Below are 22,303 nucleotides of genomic sequence, written 5' to 3' on the forward strand. Positions count from 1 at the left end.
CCCCAAAATTGAAAGTAAGCACAGCATGCATGAATGTAATGGGAACACAAATAATAATAATTCAATTCATGTATTTTCTCTTTCAATCTTTTTATATTTATGATAGTCCAATATACATATTACAAAGTATAACATTTAAATCGATTTTTATAATACAATAATACCATGAAATCGAAAGGGAAGGAGACCAATTAAAAGCAGAGCTTTTAGGATGAATGTCCCCTTTTATAAGTACAATTTATGAATTAGAAATAAGATAAAATAAAGAAATAAGAATGAATATATACAAATAAAAATAAGAATAAATTAATAATAATGAAAATAAATGATTCAGTATACACTGTATACAGAAATCATAAAACAATTAACCAAATGAAAGCTCGTTTCAACAAATAGGCCCTACTACCTACGATGAAAAAAAACCCAAATCATACAGGGAAAAACAAGTATAGCGAGAAAGATGGAAGAATTATTAACAATTGTTGAAATAATTGTGATTGTTGGTGTCAAAGTGCGCTCAAACTGACAGTTTTTCAACAGGGCAATGGGAACGATTTTTTAATAGGGGGTGCGGGTCAAAATTTGACAAGCAAAAAAAAAGGGGGCTATTTTGGTCACGAGAAATTTTAGAAGCCCCCCAAATGTGATCTTGATTCAATTTCTACTATACCTATCAGATTTCCCGGGGGTGCGGCCTATGGTGTATAAAACACGCAGCAACCCCCAGGAAAAATCTTAGGGGTGCTTCATTAGCACCCCCGAAGCGGCTTCCCAGGGCCATGTACTGATTGGTGTCAAAGTACATGCAAACTGTCAGACATTCACCCACATTAGCATTTACGCTCTTCAAAATATGCTTGCTCGTATAAGCATATCACACAAACTGATGACGATTATCGGTGTTGTGTCAACAGCTCGTGTTTAACTACGATTCATGATATGACCGTTTTATCTCCAGCCAGTGGCCGTTCTTTTCAAAACATTTCGACATCCTTTTTATTTCAGAGTGACAGACAGGATTGAGATACCGTTGCTGTAGAAGAACACTCAAAGAAAAGAGGTTAAAATGCAATCTGCCCGGGTTCTTGCCAGCCGGCTCTTGTCTTCTAAGATTCCACTCGGATCTCCAGGATGTCTTATTTCGAGGCAACTGGTTTGCTTTGATCCAAGAAAAACAACACAGAGTAAGCTTCTTTAATGAAAATATGTACTGGTTTGTTTCACTATTAGAAAAGTGGTATTTAATATGACGCCTTTTCAAATTTACTTATGCTATGAATACATTTACATGTATATGTAATATACTATATAGTGGTAGAAATTTTCCGACAGCTTCTGAAACACTGGCGGTGACCCATTAGCTGGTGAAGGATTTATACTGGGGGGGGGGGGGGTACTCAGGTATAATGGTATTAAGGATATGAGCGGTCCTTAAGGCCCCCTTTTCATGCCTTGCCAGAGGTTCCAAATGATATAATATTTCCCTTTTTCATATATAAACCCGTTCGCCCCCGTTTCAGGCGTCAGTTCTCGGAGACCCCCAGTCATGTTGAACGATTCCAGTTCCAAAGCACCGCCATTGCAAAAGGGCCATCACGTTCTCAAGCCATTTATTTCACAGCAACTGTTGACGTTGGTTTCAGATTCTTTCATGTCTTTGGCCGCACGCCCTAAATCTGAGTGTCCCCCCCCCCAATGAAAAGAGAGAAATAAAGTTACTTCGAGACGGTAGTACAATCTTCTCCGTCTTTACATGTCAACAGTGGCGAACAGATGGGAGGGTGCTTGGGGAATACCCCCCCCCCCCCAAAAAAAAAAAAAAAAAAAAATCACGACCCAAGAAAACAGAGAAAATGAATGGGATAAGGGTGAAATACAATATTATTTTCTCAATATTATGTCAAAATCTATCACGAATTGGATTTTTCGAATACGAAATTTCGAAATCTTTGCTCGCTCGCTCGCAACTTCTAATAAAAGTTTACCCGATATGCCACACCTAGTCTCCTAAAATGTTGTATGTGTTACACCAATGTATGATCTATACTTATATAGATGATCATCAGGATGAGCAGGTCCAACGGGTTTAGAGCAGGTTTGTTTTGAAAATAAAGGATATGTACAGTATACATGGTATATAGGGCTGTGGCGTCATGTATATGACGACAATATAATGGAAGACCTGTTTATTGATCCACTTTGAGAGAACTAAAATCCCGAGGGGGGGGGCACTCAGTACATAATGCAAAGTGGGTATGTGCCGCGGAGGGGACCCCCATTTTTACACTAAAATTTCCGTTCCAAGGCATAGCATTTTTGTCTTATTGAGAAAAAGAACTAAAGCCGCTCCAAAGCATAGCATTTTCTTCTTATCGAGAAAAAAAGGAAGAAAGAAATCCACTCCAAGGCTTCGCATATTTTTCTTTACGCCGTTCCGGTTGCATTGATCTGCCACAATAAGCTGCAATTTGGGTGAAAAGCGGCCGCAGAGCACTGTCCGACCATCGTCTCTCCGCAACAATAGCCGTCCCCCCCCCCCCCCAACACAGAGGATAATCCTCTTCTCGGCGCCAATGGACCTATATAGAGACTTGGGTTATACCCAAGAATTTTTATGACATTTTAAACGTCCTCGATTATTAACCAACATCAGAGACCTGTATTAAGAGACCGTCTGTATATATTCATATAGGCCTATATAAATACATACATGTCGAAATGCATGGGAGCGCATATTGACCTATATTGGTCAAAATAGGAGAGGTTAATGTGACTGAGACGAATTGGAGGGCGGAAACTGTTGTCAGTTTGGTTAAGATCACGTTCTATGGGGCTGCGTTTATGCGACCTCGACCCAGAATCATGATTTGAATCACAATTTGAATCATGATTCAAATCAGCAGCATGACTCACGATCCGACAGAATCAGCGTTTATACGACCATCTTTCTAACGCTGTTTCTCCCTGAATTCGGTCCGATCCAGTGCGCATCACAGTGCGCAGTTTGACCCAGGAAGTATAGGTCAACATTTTCGCACGTGTTTCTAACTTCACGTCGGCTGCTAGATTTTTGCTGCCGCCGGAGCTATTAACGAGCAAACGTTTGTGCAAGTGCAACGCTTACTCGGCTTCCGAAAAATAAATCTTTTACTTCCAGAATTCCGTGTATTGTACCTCATATTGTTTTTGATCGGGAACCAGAAGGGGTCATTATCCTCCCTCCCACCTCCCAATCGATTTTTCTTGTCTATGATGGTCCTGTACTGGGCACGAATTCTGTTAATTTTGTCTCGACAGGCGGTGCCACATCTCCGTTGAAATCCCTCCCTCGCAAGCGCCGCTGAACTTAGGGATCGTCTTATTTCTGTGATTCCCGGTAAGGGATGCTTGTGCTTCAGGCTGAGCCCAAAGCACAAGCAGAGCCCTGAGTTAATTCATCGTCGATCAGTCCAATTTGTGCCTTTGGAACTTGAAGAAATGATTGATGAAAACAATGAAATATACAAATGACGCTACAGTACAACCCCGGGGGTACAATACACAGAATGATAATTCCTAAATGCTGGCAATACTGCTACACGAAAATTAACCTGCACGAAACACAGCGCGCGCCTTTGAGTCGAACCCGGAAGAAGCACGACACAATGACGTCATAGAATCATGATTCAAATCACGATATCGTTTATACGACCTTTTTCGTTCGTGATTCTACAGAAACGTCTTTCCAAACGCCCCTTTTTTCGTGTTTCATGTTTGTGATTCTAATCATGATTATATTCAATTTCGACTAAACGCAATCGTGATTCTGCAGAATCGTGATTTGAATCATGATTCTAATCATGATTCTAGGGTAAAAAAGTGTCGAATAAACGCACCCTAGGACTAATGACGATACCCCCCCTACCTAAACAAAACAATAAAAAATAGCGAGTGTCACATGTATCTATATTATCTTATTCATTTTTAGTGATAACAGAGTCAAACAAAAGAACGATCTTTGACTAATTGGTTAATTATACCGCCTCCAGATATCTAAATATTTGCTGTCGTTAATACCTCAGTCACATTTGCTTTACGGCGGCCGGACAGCGAGCCGAAAACAGCCGTTTTATTCATTTTTATTCAAAACACCTATATGTAGCTATTACAAAAATAAAAATAAACACGACTGTTTCGACTCGCCGTACGGCCACCGTAGAGCAAATGTGACTCAGGCATTAGTATCGACTTCAATGAAGGCGGCATTTCGATAAGATTTGGGGGATTAGTCAGGTCCAGATTTGAGAAAAGTAGACTGCCTTAGGCAAATCGTGTTAATGCTGAATTGAGAAGTGCTTTGACATAATTTGAGGGCGCTGAGTCCAAATTTGCTGTTTGCCAACCTTAATTTTGATGTAAATATCCTCAAATTGGCAAAAACAATATGGCCGCCATTCTACACCCATTTTACCCTATTCTGACCCCCAAAACTTGTAACAAAAATGTTCGTCAACGTTTCTTGGTACCATTTGATCTAAAAAATAACATACTAAATATCTACCGAAATCCGTATCCGGGAAAGTGGTTATTTTCAAGATGGCCGCCATTAAGAGAAAATCAAAATAACTGGCACTTTATCTACCCTAGAAACTTTTTCGGTGCATACATGTATTCAATGGTGAAGGGCGAAAAAGGAAAGAGTGAACATAAGCGATTCAGGGTACCTGAAAATCCAAGATTGCATAAAAATGGCTGCCATGGCCTAAAAATTCCCAATTCATCTATTACGTATTTTAGTGTCTTTTATTTGGGGTTTATTCATTGGTGATTTCAAGGGTCAAGAAGTAAGCTGGGACAAGTTACAAGGACAGTCAACAGTCCACTATGTCCAAAAATCCAAGATGGCTTTCAAAATTGGAGTCTAAAATAGCTATTGTTATCTAAAAACCCCAAAACGCGACATAGGTTGCTTGATACCTGCCTTGGGCATATGATGTTGGTGTCTAACCCATGGTTTAATGGGTCAAGAAATACATTGAGACAAGTAAAAAAAAAAGACAGTCTATGGTCCTCCATGTCCAAAAATCCAGGATGGTTTGCAAAAATGGAGTATAAAATGTCTGTCGTTCATTACAAACCGACACAGTTTGTTTAATAACCGCCTGGAGAATATAATTTTTAGTATAACACATGGTTTAAAGGGTCAAGTATTAGATTGGAACAAGTTACAAGGACAGTTAATGATTCCATTATGTCCAAAAATCTATAATGGCTTCCGAAAATGGAGTCTATATAGGCCGTCCACCGAAAAACTGACATACATGTAATATGTTAAATATAAGCCCGGGGTATATGATTTTGGTGTTTAAGCCATGATTTAAAGGGTCAAGTAATAAATTAGGACAGAGTTACAAGGACAGTCAGAGGTCCAACATGTCCAAGAATCCAATAAGGCTTCCAAAATTGGAGTAAAAATGGCTATTGTTGCTTAAAAACTGACATAGTTTGTTTAATATCCGCCTGGTGTATATGATAATGTTGTCTATAACCCTTGGTTTAAATGGTCAAGTAATACATTAAGATAAGTTACAAGGGCAATCAATGGTCCTGTATGCCTAAGAATCCAAGATGGCTTCCAATTAGGGAGTCTAAAATGGCTTCTGATACTCAGTCGCGTAGCTAGGATTTTTATCCGGGGGGCACTGGGGGGGTCCTTGCTTTTTCAGGGGGGGGGCACCGGCCATTTTCCGGTGTGTGTGTATATGTGTCCACAAGGGCGGATCCGACTTTCGCCAATAGGGGACGAGGCCCGAAATTATCCTCACCTTTATCAGTCACTTCTTAGTTTTATTCTTATAAAACAACATAAACATAAAATAATCTCATAAGCCTTATAAAAAGTGCGAGCGCGAAGCGCGAGCAATTTTTTTTCCACTTTAATGTATTTCTTTTTTGAAAATTTAATTTTATGGGCAATGTTAAGTGTGATCCTGAACAAGATTCGTATGTAACTAGATGGTTACTGCGACAGTAAAGCGCGAACAAAAAATTTTATCAACTGTTCTAGCATTATCGAAAAGGGACCTGTTAAGGACTGCTTACAGTTACCCACGAAGACGGTATATATTTCAATAATGCGAGCGCAAAGCGCGAGCAAATTTTTTTACATTCCGACCTAAAAAAATGGTCATTCTAAGCACTTTTTGTATTAATTAATGGGATAGGTATGTAACTAAACAATTGATGCGAGCGCGAAGCGCGAGAGGAAGAAAATTGAGATTTTAGACCTAAAAGCGGGACACTCTATTCATATTTTGTAAGTCATAAATAGTCAATTGGGTATCATTAATAATGCGATCGTGAAGCGTGAGCAGACAATTATTGATATTCTGATGTGAAACTGGATAATTTAAGTACATTTTAAATAAAGAACATGCAGGCTATCGCGCATGTTTTAGATTTAGACCTAAAATCTGGGCATTCTGAATACATTTGTTTAATGGAACATTATGGAATACACGTAGACAATATGAACTTGGCAAATCAAACAATGTGACCACGCAGCGTGAGCTTAAAATGCTGATATGTAGACCATAAAACAGACATTTTACAGAGCACTTAAATTTGTAAATGAAAAAAAAAATGAAAGCTCGATGTCCGAGCTAAAATATGTTTTGCATATTGACTTCATAGCTTGCTCCATATCAGCCTATATTGAGCAAGATATGAATTCCATCGAACAGGCAATTATGGCGCGAAGCACCAGCAAAATTTTACATAGTAACGTGAAAACATTTTTTTTTAATTGCAAGTCTTCCCCTCACATTATTTCATTCACTCGTCTTCCTCCTCTTATTTTCCTCTTCTTTTTTTCTTCTGTCTTTCTTCTTTTCCTTTTTTCTTTCTTCTTTCTCCCTTTTTCTTTTTTTTTTTGCTCTGCCAATTTTTTCTGGGGGGCACGCCAAATCTCAGGGGGGGGGGCACGTGCCCCCCAGGCCCCCGTAGCTACGCCACTGCTGATACTTAAAAATTGACATAATCTATTTAGAATCCATCTGGGAGATATGATGTTGGTGTCTAGACTACGGTTTCAAGGGTTAAATAATACTTTTTGATTAGTTAAAATGGTATGATGCTGTCCATTTTGCCTATTATTTAAAGTTGGCTTTCAATACGAGTCTAAAAAGACTTCCATCAGCTAAACAGTCATAATTAGGTAAACAAAATCTACACTATTGTGGTTTGAAGGCTAAAATGTTAAATCGGAACAAAATAAAAAGGATGGTCAGTTTCCTTTTCGTCGTAAAAAGTCCAAAGCGACTTTTAAAATTTCGTAAAAATTGACTATTGTCACCTAATCATGAAACCATGGGATAATCCTAAGCACAAAAATGACGTGTCTTGAAATACTTATCAGGGAATTATAAAAAACTATAGATGAAAGTGTACCTTATTTTTTTAAGTTTGTTTTTGGATGTATACTTATTGTTGCACCACCACCTAATAATGTCACTAATTCTTGTAAACATATTTTCATGAGTCTTAGAAAAAGAGACACCAAAATAGCTGCACTAGATGGGATATGAAGTATTGTCATGTTTGTAACATTGGTGGCCAATTTGAATGTAATTTCTGGAGCGTTCTTCATTTTTTTACAAAATGGACAACAGTGTATCCATGTAATTCGTCTTCACCTATATTATATGACCCTTGAAATCACGAGAAAGGCGCAAAAAATGTTCTTACGTTGTAGATATATAGTATATGAACTTTGCAGCCAGATTTTTAAGAAATAGCAACTATTTTTAAGCCATCATTATTCTTTTGCAAAACTGCACCACTGATCAACCTTGAATTTTTACCAATGTAATTTTTCCCTTTGGAATCATGATTTTGTATGTTTATTTTATTCTCTGTAGACCCAAAAGTTATTTCTACCAGGTGGATATTATATGAATTTGGACCGTTTCAAAGTTACAACGTCCATTATAGACGCCATTTTAGAAGGTAATTTTGGATTCTCTGACACACTCACTGACTATCTTGTAAACATGCCCTGATTCATTTGATAATTTTGATTTTGAGGATTTACTTTATTTTTGGAGTTCCTGCTACAACGACTGCCGTTGTGGACGCTATGTTGGATTTCCAGGTAACCTTGACAACGTTTTGTAACTATAACCTGTGCCAGTAGACTTTGTTTAATCCTAACATGCCTAAGTTTCATGAAATAGACATCTATAGTTTCTATACCCTAAAAGTTATGACATTTCAAAAACTTAACCTCGGTTAAGATTTGATGTTGACTTCGCCGCCGCCGTCGGAAAAGCGACGTCCATGTCCTGCTTCTGCTATGCAGGCGAGGAAAGAAATGGCGAGCACGTTAAAGATATCACAATGTGAATATGTCAGCATCTCCCCAAAATTATCAAACATTTGTCCATATCATTTATCAAATAAGCAAATGTAAATCAATTGGACACAATATGTTTGCAACCCTGGGTATAAAAAATCACGCATAGATCCGAATTTTTGAAATATAATCACCCATAAGTTTGATATGGGAAACTGCATTAAAAATGCCGCCATTTTGTTTTTTGCCGATTTGGGGATTAAAACGTTGGAATCAAGTTTGGCAAACATCATTTTTGGATTCAGCATCCCTGAATTACCTTAAAACAATCGATAAATCAGCATTAACACAAAATGCCTATGGCACTTTTTCTGAGCACATTTTTTTAAAATCTGGACCTGTCTAGATTGAAAAAATAAGATAAAACGAAATATTTGTATTAATTCATTTGATAAAGGACGATTAGATATGATAGACTTACGTTCACATGCGAATCTGGGGGGGGGGGGTGAGGCATCCGGCCCGTGCGCCCCCCCCCCCTTGAGAGTACTAAAACTATTTTTTAAATGGATTTCGTGGATTTCAATTATGATGATCAACAATAATTTGATGTATTTGTTCAGTTCCCATTTGGTGAACTAGTGCCCTTTGGTAAGGCATTTATCCTCATTACCATATCCCTCAGAGAAGACCTTAAGCAGTCGGTCCTCTGGTTGCTTGCTTACAAGGATTCATGCTTTCTCAGCAATCAGATATAAAATAAATCACTACCAATATAATTTACATTTAAAAAAATGTAATTAATGAATGCATCCGTGAACGGCTAAAGGAAACCAAAACCCAAGAAGAGAAGTAATCTTATTGGAAAGAGTAAAATGAGAGGAACAATTAAAAAAAAATGTTCATCAAATCGGTCAAGAAATAAGCAAGTTATGGGAACTCTTGTTGTACTTTCTATGGGCATCCTCAAATTGGCAAACGTGCTTCAACTTGAAGATGGCTGATTTTGTGGACAACTCACCATTTTTTTTGTACACAAATTTTCAGATTTTCCTCATTATATCTTTCAAATTGCATCTTGCCTCCATCTGAGCACAACATATGTCATGGGAAAATATAATCCACATCATATATGTCAAGGTCCTTAGGAGATAATGTGAAATATGTAAAATAAAGGGGGAAATCTGAAAATATGTGTACAAAACAAATGGAGATTTGTCCACAAAATCAGCCATTTTGAAGCACGTTTGCCAATTTGAGGATCCACATAGTAAGTACAACAAGACTTTTTAATCGTCAGTGACTTGCTTATTTCATAACTGATTTTGATGAAACTTTTTTTAAATTGTTCCTCTCATTTTACTCTTTCCAATAAGATTGCTTCTCTTCTTGGGTTTCGGTTTCCTTTAAGCTTGAAATTTATTGATGACGACCTTATAAAATGTACAATAGACCAGTTCGTAGTACTTCATGGACAATTTTTGTCGAATGACCTTTCATTTCTTTCATTATGATAAGCAGATTTCAAAGCAAAATATTACGTAAGCATGTCTTACATATAGCAGGATGATGAAATTGAATAGACCAGTGGCGAGCGTGTACCAGAACGCTAACATTAGGGCCAGTCACACCTTTCAGGGCGACCACCGCTAGACGCATTGTTTTCACTAACAGAGCACTAAAAGTAGGCCTACCGGTATCGATAAACTCACAGAAGCTTAGTCGAATGATAAACTAACCATAAAAGGCTTAGCAGAAGCTAACAGTGGCGCTAATGTAATACAAATCACTAACAGTGCCAAGGGCACCAATAGTGATGATGTTAGTGAATAATTTCTCTCTTTAAAACTTGTCTCCCTTTCTTATACCAAGTAATTTATAATATACCTCGACCAAATTAAAGGGGTATTCTGGGCCCAACAATATATGAATAAATTGAGTAAAATCAGATGAGAAAATTGCTGAAAATTCATCAAAATCTGATAAAAAATAACGAAATTCTTGAATATTAAAAATTAAACACTTTTTTGCAACTGATATTACTGAGCAGCATGTGGCCATGATTATGCAATAAATGGAACGATAATGCCATATCCTCTAGCTCTTTCCCCTATTTCTGATTTTATTGAAAATTTGAAATGGACTCGTAATTGTCTCAAATGTATGTATGTCGCCCGAATAACAAAATGATGATCTTAAAAGCAATATTCTGTGTGGACAAAATTTAAATAAACCTATTTTTTATGATACAACAGACCCTCATTGCATATTCCTGGAGACATGAATAGAAATTTCACCGAAATAGGGCCTAATGCAAAATTTTAAGAAACCATATTTTTTCTACTCATTTCCAATTTTTATCAATTTGTCAGTGTTTTGTTTGTCTCACTTTACTATTCGAACCGTGTTATTTTCTTCAGCCTGGAGTACCCCTTTAGGAATAGGTATGTAGCAGGGGATGTTGATTAGTGCCAAGATATATGATCCATTTTAAAGATTTTTTCTTCCAAGATGTATTAAGATGTGTGAAGACATTTCTTGTGAATAGACCCTACATTAAAAAGAAGAAAAACAGCTGATGAAATTTATTGCATGATAATCATTGGCAAATACTCTTTCATGAAGTCTGTGAAGAGCTTTTGCAAGCAAAAGAAACTGATGAAAAGTGGGAATGCATTTTTTTGTACAGAATCTCCATCGTAATACCATGATAGGCATTTTTTTTTTAAATCTTTTTAAGCTTATTCGATATTTTTTTAATTAAATTACTACCTGCTGCCATTTCATGCTTCAAATGTTATAATAATTCAATTTTGTAGGCCTATAATCTTGTCTAGGAAAGGGTAACCCTTTTACATGATTTTAAACTTGAAGGATGTGCAAATAATCATAAATAAATCTAAGTTAAATCTAGATCACTACCAAGACTACGCACAAATTATAGATTTTGCCTAACTCTAATCCCCTAACAACAGCTTTCTCTGCCTTCTTCGCGGTAATTCTACCCATGTTGTTAAGAGCTGATTTGTTAATGGATAATACTATACAGATTGTGATGTCAAGCGTTGATCTCAGATGTAAATAATGCATTATAGCCATCGCAGCGAGATTACCGGTTGTAACAGGGCCCTTTGTTAGCGCAGTGTTAGTGAAATGTTACGCTAACAGCGTTTCTGTGCGGCCGATACAGGTGACTAGAATAGCACACCAATTAACACTTTATATGAAGGCGGCTGTCCTATACTTTGAATGCATATCAAAGCATGTTGCACCATGTACTTGGTAAACTGTGAAATACCTGTCGTTCGTGGACGCATTGCTTTTGTATTTGGATGTAAATGAAAAACACAATTCAAAAGAATATATGAATAACCAAGACATCAAAGTTGGTGCTTATCTCATTAGATTTTAAACCACCAAGTGATTTTAGTACAAATAACCTTCCTTTGATCATGCGCAGAAAGGAACTACGAACTGGCTTATAATGAAGAAAATACGTAATAGGAAAGTGTTAAAATAAGTTCGTAAAAGATGTACGTTCCGATATCGATTCGCAGTTCTACAAAGACAGAAATCAACGACCGCCTCACGATGGGGCCAGCCAGCAAGCTCCGCCTTCGACGACCACGCTGCCCTGTACGCTGACCACAACTGGGCGAGATCGATCCCCATCACCGACGTCGACAAGGACATCGATGCGAAGATGGTGGTCGTTCAGTGGGAAGACGGTGACAGCCAAAGGTACCCTAATGTCTGGCTAAAGAGCAATTGTCACTGCGAAGGATGCTACAGTAAAGGAGCACATGGGAAACTGAAGTACACCCAGGTAAGCGGGATTAAATGCACGAGATAATCTTCTCTCTCTTATTTTTTTTTATAAATAACCCTTCCCACCATTCACGTATGTAAAAAGGGTTCACCGTATAGAGACAAGATGGAGCTCTGACAAACTCACGTCAAAGGAATCATTAAACATGTCAAACGATTTAAGTGGCTGGAAACCTCATATAACCGCACCCCTGAAAACATATATTTTCCACATTCTTTCCTCTTCCCTCCTTTTTTCTTCGTTTTTTAAAAGATATTTATTGTGTAAGTTTATATTTATAATTTCCCTGCTTATGTGACTGAATTAGCCTAATATTTTTCCCTCTCAAGTTATTTCTTTTAAACTTTCTTTCCCCCTTGCTTCTTTTTTTTCTTCACTTAGTTTGCATTTTCTATCTTTCTCCTTCATCGTCTGATTCCTTCTGACCCATGCGCATAATGCACCATGCACCCCTCCCCCTTAATGCTGATCCACAAAAGTTTTCTCATGTTGTTGTTACGTCTAGCACCTCGATTTGGACATCCAAGCCGATGACGTCACAATCAACCAAGACGGTCAAATGCTCTCCATCAGATGGAGTGACGGTCACCTGACGAACGTTCCCAGCAACTGGCTCCGGTGTAACCGCTTCGATCAGTCCGATCGCGATCCGATAGCCGACGCCAAGCTTGATTTGTGGGGTTCTGACGTCATGACCTCGGGCCGCCTCCGAACGTTTGAGTTTGATGAGCTTATGCAATCTGATAAGGCTCTCCTGGACTGGCTTTCCGAGATAAAAGTAAGCATAAAGTATCGATAATTATCATTTCATCCAAATCCATTAATTTGATGTAAATATTATAACAATTAATTCACTATTTACCTCTCGCTGAAATTGAAATTTGTGAAATTGTTCATGTTCACAACTCTTGCTATGGCAAATGGTACGAAACCCTCTAGATTTTCGAGACACTGGCATCTTTGTTTTCCCAATAAAATATCCGTAAAGGTAAAAAAGGTCGAGATTGATTGTTATTTCAGTGATAAATAGATTACCTACATGTTGATGTATAATACTTCATGATTGGTATAATGGTTACATCTCCTTTTTCTCCCAAATTTTGAGATCGACCAGGCAGAACATGGCATATTTCTGTGTACAACGTCCAATCCAATCCAATCCAAAATTCATTTGATAAAGCGCCTTTTCATTTCGGTTACAAAGCGCTGCGCACACACACTACTCCATATTTGTTTTGGCCACTAAAACAACTGTTCTACATTTCGGAATGATCGGTCTAGTCCATGCAATTAATTGTCTACTTAGCAGAATAGATGGGATTTAATGGCCTTCTTGAATTGTTCAACAGAGGAGACCATCTTCACTGCAGCTGGTAGGTGATTCCATAGTTTTGCAGCAATCACAGGAAAGGACGTCACGTGACTAACGTATGATAGTTTCCGTTCCTAGACCCTTTTCAATTAACAAAATTAACTAACACATTTTAATGATGGAAGTAACAATGTTCTTGTACTATACAGCGTTGTTTGTGTACTGATATTTATAATATAGCTACAGTTTGAGAGTGCAAATATATATATTGAATCCGGAATAGATTTTGATTTGCAATAGGGTCTGCGTACATAATTATAAACTAGCAGGCTGCATCGTCTGCTACGTAAACCAAATCAGCGAACATGACCGAAACTAACATTATGATACAAATAAATACATAAACCGTGTGGATTTGTTTTGTGACATAAAATTATATCAATTTGGGGGGGGGGCACTAAAGCAACATGTTCTCAAGCTTTTGGGGCTCTGCCCGTTTGCTCTGCCCCCCCCCCCCGACTCCCGCCAGGGGCCCTTAATGGGCCCATGAACCATAGTCTGCAGGCACAGACCTTGGTTTTTTGTGCGATTCGCATAGTGCATATAATGCAGGGTCTGAAGTAGTGAGACTAGATTTATTGTGTACTGCAGCTGGCTCATATTTGACACAGATTAGAGTTTGGCATCTAGTCTTCACTCGAGACAGGATATAATTGGGTAAAGCGTCAAATATGAGTCTGAGCTTGCAGACTACCTGGACCCCAAACCGTGAGGTAGCTCTCTTCGCTCGCTGCACAATTATTATAGTGTATGGCCCTCAACAAAAACTAACTGCTATTCCCTAATTTATAGAGATTTCAGCGGTCCACCCAATCCTAATATTAGACTTAGATCTAATACAAGCATCCGTTTTAATAGCCCTTATCCCTATTTTTTTCAGGTTCTTGGCATATCGCTTGTTAAGAACGCCCCCAAAATATCACACCAGATTCATAAGTTGGCTGATCGCGTAGGCTATGTTACACCGAGTACTTTTGGGTAAGTGATAGTCCACAAATTGTACAATTTTGATACTGCTTTATCATGGTTGGCTATATTTTTTATGAATGGATATTATCATGAAAACGGTGAGAGTGAGTGTTAGATTGTATAATTACGATCAGCACACACTGCACAAAAGTGTATTTCTGTATTCATCTTAACCTATTATTTGACCCTTGGAATCATGGTAAAGACAAAAAATGCCTCTGGGTTTTTAAAAAAAAAAACCATATTTAAAAGCCATTCTGGATTTTTAATTTTTTTTTACAAAGTAGATCACTGAAAATCTTGAAACTTGTCCAAATGCCTCAGTTTACCCTTGAAACCCTGATGTACATGGACCCCAAAATTATATCTCCTAACTGAAAATGATATGAATTAGGACCATTCCAAATTTAACGGCCATTTTAGACGCCAATTTGGAAGGTCATCCTGGATTCTTGTACACATTGGATTATTAGGAGTTTCCGATTTGCACGTCGACTAGTACGAAAGTACGTAATAATAGTCTGCTTTGTGTTGATGGTATACAAAGTCAGTCGAGCACATGATTGGAAGACACTGAGCATGTGCAAGCTATTCCTGACGCGTCAACTTCATGATGACGACCGTGGATTTCGCTCAGATCACGCTCGTTCGAAATGTAGTAAACGATGCAAATCCTTGCCCATTGATTGAAGCCACGTGGTGATCTACTCCAGCGATTCTGTATACCGTAAACACAAAGCAGACTATTATGACGCACTTTCGTCGCAGTCCACTAGTCGACGTGCAAATCGAAAACTCCCTTTTGACTATGTTGTAAACTGCTCCTCATGAATTGACCTTTGAAACTACTGAATAGAAACAAATTTGATGACGCTGCAGTATATATGAATAGCTAATGTGTTAGTTTAGGATTTGATGGTATAGACAACTGCAGTTCTGGACGTCATCTTGGATTTTTAGTTACCTTGGACGACTTATACACTCTTAAAATAGTTGGGCAAAATGCCCAACTCATAACCAACCCTGGGCAACATTCTTTCCACACAACTATTGGTTAAAATCTTCGCAAATTGGGCAATAAAAACTAATAGTTTGGTAAAAATGAATTTGCTCAATTGGATGATAATTGCCAAAATATATATATATATATATATTACCAACATACATTATTGAAAATTGAATTGAAAATCACATTTATTTCCTTCAAACAGATACAAAATAATATTTGACATAGTAACGAATACAGTATATATTTCGATACAAATTTGAAGGAGGCGAAAACCCGAAAAGCAGAGCTTGAGTTGGGGTCGCCAGATACATTACCCAACACAATGGACAGTATGTTACCCAACATTTGAAGTGTGTATAATCTATCAATAGATTATTAAATTCCCTAAACCATGGATTAAAATACCAAAATTAAATTGGTGGATTATGGCTATTTTTAGTGAACGATGGTCATTTTGAAAAAAAAAAACTTCCCCCCCCCCTTCATCATCATCATCATCATCATCATCTGCTGTAATCTTCAAAGGGCTCTGCAGCCTATCTCGAAGAAGAAATTTAACTTGGACGCACGTTATGAGGAGGAGTGAGGGATATTTGTATATTTTTAGTATGGTATTACTGAGTTCAAGTACATGTAGTACCAAAACCCGTCGAAAATCCTTTGTTACAATTTTATTTTGGGTGAAGGTATTCGTAGTTGTATATTGGCCCGACTAATTCCTAAGCTGTCTTTTGGGGGATTTTAATGTCCACATAATTAGGAAGAAATATGTGTGTGACAGAAAAATTGCCACTGATAAAGAATTCAAAACGAAATAAAGACATCAGGATGCCGTTTCATAAAGCTGTTCGTAAGTTAAGAGCGACTTTAAGAACGACTGGTGAACCATTCTTTCGCGCTAAATCATTGCCGCCAATGAACATTCACCACGAGAAAGGATCACCAGTCGTTCTTAAAGTCGCTCACCCACCCGGATTGTCCTTCTTCCTCATGGGGGATAGTAACTTGTATCTTATGTCATCCTTTAGTTGAAAACTAGGCTGAATGTAACCTTATCGCATGAAATCATGTCCTCAGCTATAGGGTAAAAAAACACAGGCAAAAAACACATGATTTCTATGTACGCACCATGCTGAAAAGGGGGCTAAAACCAGACTATAATGTCATTTCAAATTACTGACATATATTTTCTGAAAGTAGAGATATATATACAAAAAAATTATATTCTATAATTGACAATTATATCAAGAAAGTACACTAAAAAGAAAGAAAAATCTTATGGGACTTTTTACAATTTTTGAAGCAAGAAATTTCCCAAACTAATATGTAAATTGTATAATATGCAAATTCTGTGCAAATTCTATGCATATTATGTAAACGATAATTTTCATTCTATTAAGCAGTATTTGTACAATATGTTTTTAAAAGTTTCATCCAAAAACAAGCCTAGTTTAGTTGAGATACTTTGTCTTGACTTCATGCTATGTATAGAATGTCTTTTAAAAAAAATGGTGAAATAGGGCCATTTTGTAGTGACGTTATATGTTACGTCATTTTCGGTGGGAAGTCCACGGATAAAACCCGGCAGCAATGCATTTTTGTAAATTTCAGTGGCAAACATCCAACTATGCTGGGGGTCATTTGCATGTCCAGCTTACGGTTGAATAGATCTCCTGGGGTGCCGGACTAAAAAGAAAGCCTTCATTTTATAGCGCCTTGTATTGGTGAATATATTTTCAGATTTTATTTGTCTCTGTCTCTCTCTCCCCCCTCTTTCTCTCTCTCTCTCCGTCTGTAGCACTCATAGTGACGTCATGGCTGTTCAGGGCGGAGACATGCTTGGGTTTTCGAATGGCTATCTTCAGCCCCATACAGATTTCTCTTACTACGTTAGCCCACCGGGGGTAAGTTATTATCGACGAACGTAGAGGGAGTCTACACTTTGCTGTGAAAGTGCATACGACCTCCTTGGCATATAGAGTGCATTTCAGAAAAATAAGTAATTCAAATCTAGAGGGTTGATATTCGAATCGTATTTAATTTCATGAAATCATTCTGCATGGATATGAAAGAGGGCTCATCAGCGTCCCATTGATACCCTATATTTGTACCATTAATTGCAATTAGCATGACCAAATTAATTGCTGTTCAACTTCAAGACAACAGGTTTAAGAACCAAGGCATTCGTCTGAAATGATGATTTAAATGTTAATGACAAAGCTGGCAGCGTGGAAGAAAATCTTGAAGAGGCCAGGCGATCTTAACGGCCACTCTGCGTCATGATTGAGGGCAACAACTCGACGAAAGAGTTCTCAGAGTCTATATCAAACGATGTTTGAACGATGGGCAGGAGCGCCATCCTGAATCCACCGCAGATACCCATTCACTCCTCGAACCTGTCTCTGAAAGTTTTGGTCCAATTGTGGTACGATCTCCTTGTTATACCATGGTCACATTATTGTTCTACGGCGGCCGTACGGCGAGTCGAGCAGCCGTTTTATCAATTTTGATTCAAACCACCTATATGTAGTTGGACAAAAAATGTTAAAACGGCTGTTTTCGACTCGCCGTACGGCCGCCGTAGAACAAATGTGACCATGGCATTAATCATCTGCAAGTACATTCGCATAGTTACACTCCCTTGGAAGAAAAAGGGTTCAATCAAAAGATTATTGCCAGCTCAAGGATCGATGATAGTTCGTCAAGTTTTCACAAATTTTGAAAAAGTGGTATTTGCACCTGTTGTATTGAACATCAAGTAATTCCGTCATGCGTGACACAAAAGGTGCAGATACAAAAGCTGATGAGTTCCTCTCTCATATCCAAGCAAAATGATTTTTTTAAGCCTACCCTCTATGACAGGTCGCCCTTTTCCACTGCATCAAGAACACATCGACGGTCGGCGGTGATAGCCTGCTCATTGACGGGTTCAAAGCTGCCATGGAGTTGAAAACCGACCACCACGACGACTTCCTAATGCTGACCAAACACGAGGTCGAGCACGTGGCCATCGCAGCGAACAAGAAAATCACCCAGCAAGGATTCTATCACCATGCCAGACATCCTCTGATCAAGTAAGTTTGGTTTATGTCATCGATATTGAAAAAAATGGGTAGAATAACAACGCGCTCTTGTTCTTTATTTCTAAATTATGGAAATAATGTAGATTTGCACGACCTATACCACCCTTTTTTTTAAATCTTTCTTTCTTCTATCTTGTACTCTTTTTTTCAACAATTTAATCACTAATAGAAAAAAAAAATCGTAGAGGTGCATGTACACGCCCAGTGTAGGAGCGGGGTTCTGGGATTTTTTCATAAAGGGGGGGGGGGGTGGTGGTGGTGTGGGGGCGGGGCCTAGACTGGTGAAGGTGACTTTATTTTCTTAGGGGAAGGGGTACGGTACGTAAAGACTTCCCCCGTTGAGTGCTCTTCAGTCTTCCTTCTTCTTTTCTTCTCCTCCATCCTTTGTTTCCCCTGCTATTTTTCTTCTTCTCGAAAACTCATAAGGTCATTCGCTACCCCCTCCCTCTTGCGCAGCTCATGAATATGACATGGGTAGATTTGACATGTATTTGCATGGTTACTTTTTTTCATATTCATGTTTCAGGTTAGATTCCTTGGGTCAGCTGAAACAAATCACATTCAACGAGATATACCACGCCTCTCTATTCCGCGTTCCAGTTGATGACGTCATACCTATGTTTTCTGCCATCAAGAAATTCAACAAGATACTACTCCGGGATGATAATGTATTCAAACATAAATTGAAAGAAGGTATGGATAATAGTTTGGTAACAATCATTTTGCCTCAGTCGTCAAACAATCGTTGACAGAGGGGTGTGTCACAAAAATTGAAGACTGCATGAGCGTTTTATCAACATTTTCATCCGACAAGTTGTCAGATCTGACAATTTCTCCTAAATTTGATTGGGCGAGAAACACTGTTACTATGGCAGGCCTAACTGTCGGATAAACCGGTCAAAAAAACATACAACAAGTCCTTTCATGAAACGCTCCCAGATAATATCAATTCGCACTGAAAGGGGAAGTTCAACCGGACAAAAGTTCAGAAAAAATAATCACAAAAATATATTTCCTTTTCTATTGTTTTTTCTTGGTCGTGAAACTTTTGCGACCAAGCCCCCGCCCCCTACCTATCAGTAGGCCTACGCCAGCGCATCCAAGCTAATCAAATATGTGCGTTACTTTGATAAACCTGGTATTAAATCAACTTAAGTCATTATTCTCCATCTTTTTTTTCCTTCACAGGGGACATACTTACCTTCAACAATCACCGCATGCTCCACGGTCGTAGCGCTTTCACATTGGACACGGGCAGGGTGGAACGCCACCTACAGACGTGCTTTGTAGAGTGGGACTGCGTTCTCTCAAAGTTGCGTGTTCTCAAAAAATCTGTATAAATCACCCGGATGGGAGGGCCGTTTCATGAAGTTGTTCGTAAGTTAAGAACGGCTGGTCATCCTTTCTTGTGTTAAAATCATAATGATCTTCACCATTAAACATTCAGTGGTGATTATTTAGCGCGTAAGAAATGATCACCAGTCGTTCGGAAAGTCGCTCTTGACTTAAGAACAGCTTTATGAAACACCCACCCGAAGTTACTCATGGCTTTACGCAGACTGGAATATGTTCTGAGGTGGTAAGTCAACTACAAAGGGATATATCACAAAGCATAAGAAAGGATCACCAGTCGTGTGTAAAGTCATTCGTTTTTTGTCATAAAATAATGGTTTGGATCCAAATAAAATGATTGGCTGATATATATGCGGGAACAGACATGTATTTTATCTTAACAGGGATATGTCCTAATAACTGGTACATAATGACTAAAGTTCTATTTACAGGTCGTTGTTCTGAGATTAGGATGAAATATAATACAACAACGATCCCACATCACTATCTAATCTGGGACACTGGAATATTATAGCTCAAACCAGAAGGGAAAGCGTCATAGATGATATAGTTTCCTATTATTATTAAAGATATCAAGTTTTTACTTTTTTCGTCATGATTTTTGTGACTTTAAGGAATATATGACATTAACTTTTTTTAATCTCTAATGGATTTGTTTATATGGTTTACGTAATCAGAAATATTGTAATGTTAATAAAGTACATAGTTAGTCCGAAGTGATACTAAAATCAGGCACCGCACATAGTGTTTTCTGAAGGGGGCGGAAGGGCGAATGTGAAAATAACATAATTTGCCAAATGAGAAAATTAGCGTATTTAGCATTTATACTTCACACTACTCGTAAATTCCTACACTCCTTTTGCCTCTATATATTGTGTTTAGATCATATGAAAAATAATAACGGCGGTAGTCCAGCTGACTACCGCCTTGTGTCACAACCTTGTTTATAATTTTACAAGCATGTTGTATGAATGATTCCTAGATATGTTTTGTTTTCAAATTCTTGTTACTGTAATCTTCAACGCAATGAAGAAAGTTTTAGAATATCTCAATCAAAACTTTTATATTGTAGAAGAATAACGAATTTCAACCACTCTCTTCCTCATGTTCTTCCTCTTTCTATATTGCTCTCTATCTTTCTTTCATTCTTTCTTTCTTTGTCTCTTTCTTTCTATCTCTCCCTCTCGATTCTAACCCTCAATCTCCCCAATCTTTTCCTCCATCTCTCTTATTCTATCTTTCTTTCTTTCTCTCCCTCTCTCTCTTCCCCCACACTCTCCATCTCCAGCTCACTCTATCTACCCATCTTTCTGCTATTATTTCCACTCGAGTTGCCTTTTCTTCGTCTGAGTAATAGTGATATCATGCTTCCTCCGTTAGATTTCACCCGAAATTTTCGACATTAAAATTAGAAAAAGGTCAAACTGGGTTGTTTGAACTTGAACAACGATACATGTCCATTAACTTTATTCAATGTTACATAATCAGTTATTATCCAGATACAAAAACACATTTCCCCCTTCACATGATTATATATATATATATATCTCCCAAATTCATATAATTCTCAAAGTAAATAGCATAGCCAGACAAAATTGTTCATTTCTTTTTTGTTCAATTTCGGAAATAGGAAGTGATACACAAAAGAACACACAATAAGAAGGGATCTATCGAATTAATGTATGGTAGTAGTAGTCGCAATAATAGTACTATAGTCAAGCCCTCTCATCCTACTGTCTATTCCCTTCGTAGTTGTGATAAATACTGTATATTCAATAAAATTGCTTTGTAATGATGTGTTCTTGATTTCAACGACTGGTCATTAATACCTCATTGTTTCCTAATCAGTATACTACATTAAACGAATTTCATGTATTATCTATTAATATATATCCCCATATGATAATTATTATAGCACACATACATTAACGATCGTTCAATATATTATTTACAATTATATAAATTGTTTCAAAGTCGCCTGTATATTCATATAAAAAAGAAACATTTTAGTAGTTATCACAGATTGCAAATATCCGAGACATGATTTTGAAATATAAAATAATGCAGTATATTTGAAAGAAACATGATTAAAAAAGCATTTTATAATAATATTAATAAATATTCGTATATAGAACAATTTTATGCACACCTCTGTTTTTTATTATGAAATCCTGACTTAGCTTATGGTAAGAAATGCTCGAAATTGTATGGTGATTTTCAAACAGCATATTTTCAGTAGCTTGCAACAGCTATTTATAGCTTTCCATTCAAACATTTTTTTTTTAAACAGGGCAAATGATTTATGGAAGATTCTCGCTAAAAATACGAAATTCCAAGTGCTGTCATGAAGTCTATG

At 37.7% G+C, this 22,303-nt stretch overlaps 1 protein-coding gene across 1 annotated transcript; it reads left to right on the forward strand.

Annotated features, from left to right (window-relative positions):
- The first annotated feature begins 805 nt into the window (after positions 1–805).
- On the forward strand, positions 806–21,739 carry LOC121432053 (gamma-butyrobetaine dioxygenase-like). Its single transcript, XM_041629880.1, has 8 exons — positions 806–1,184; positions 11,890–12,158; positions 12,667–12,939; positions 14,414–14,511; positions 17,310–17,415; positions 18,374–18,585; positions 19,121–19,287; positions 19,783–21,739. Exons 1-8 carry the CDS (start codon positions 1,067–1,069, stop codon positions 19,932–19,934), a joined length of 1,395 nt encoding a protein of 464 aa, XP_041485814.1. The 5' UTR covers positions 806–1,066; the 3' UTR covers positions 19,935–21,739.
- Positions 21,740–22,303: the final 564 nt, after the last annotated feature.

This window comes from Lytechinus variegatus, chromosome 18 (assembly GCF_018143015.1).
Source record: "Lytechinus variegatus isolate NC3 chromosome 18, Lvar_3.0, whole genome shotgun sequence".
NCBI classification, from domain to species: Eukaryota; Metazoa; Echinodermata; class Echinoidea; order Temnopleuroida; family Toxopneustidae; genus Lytechinus; species Lytechinus variegatus.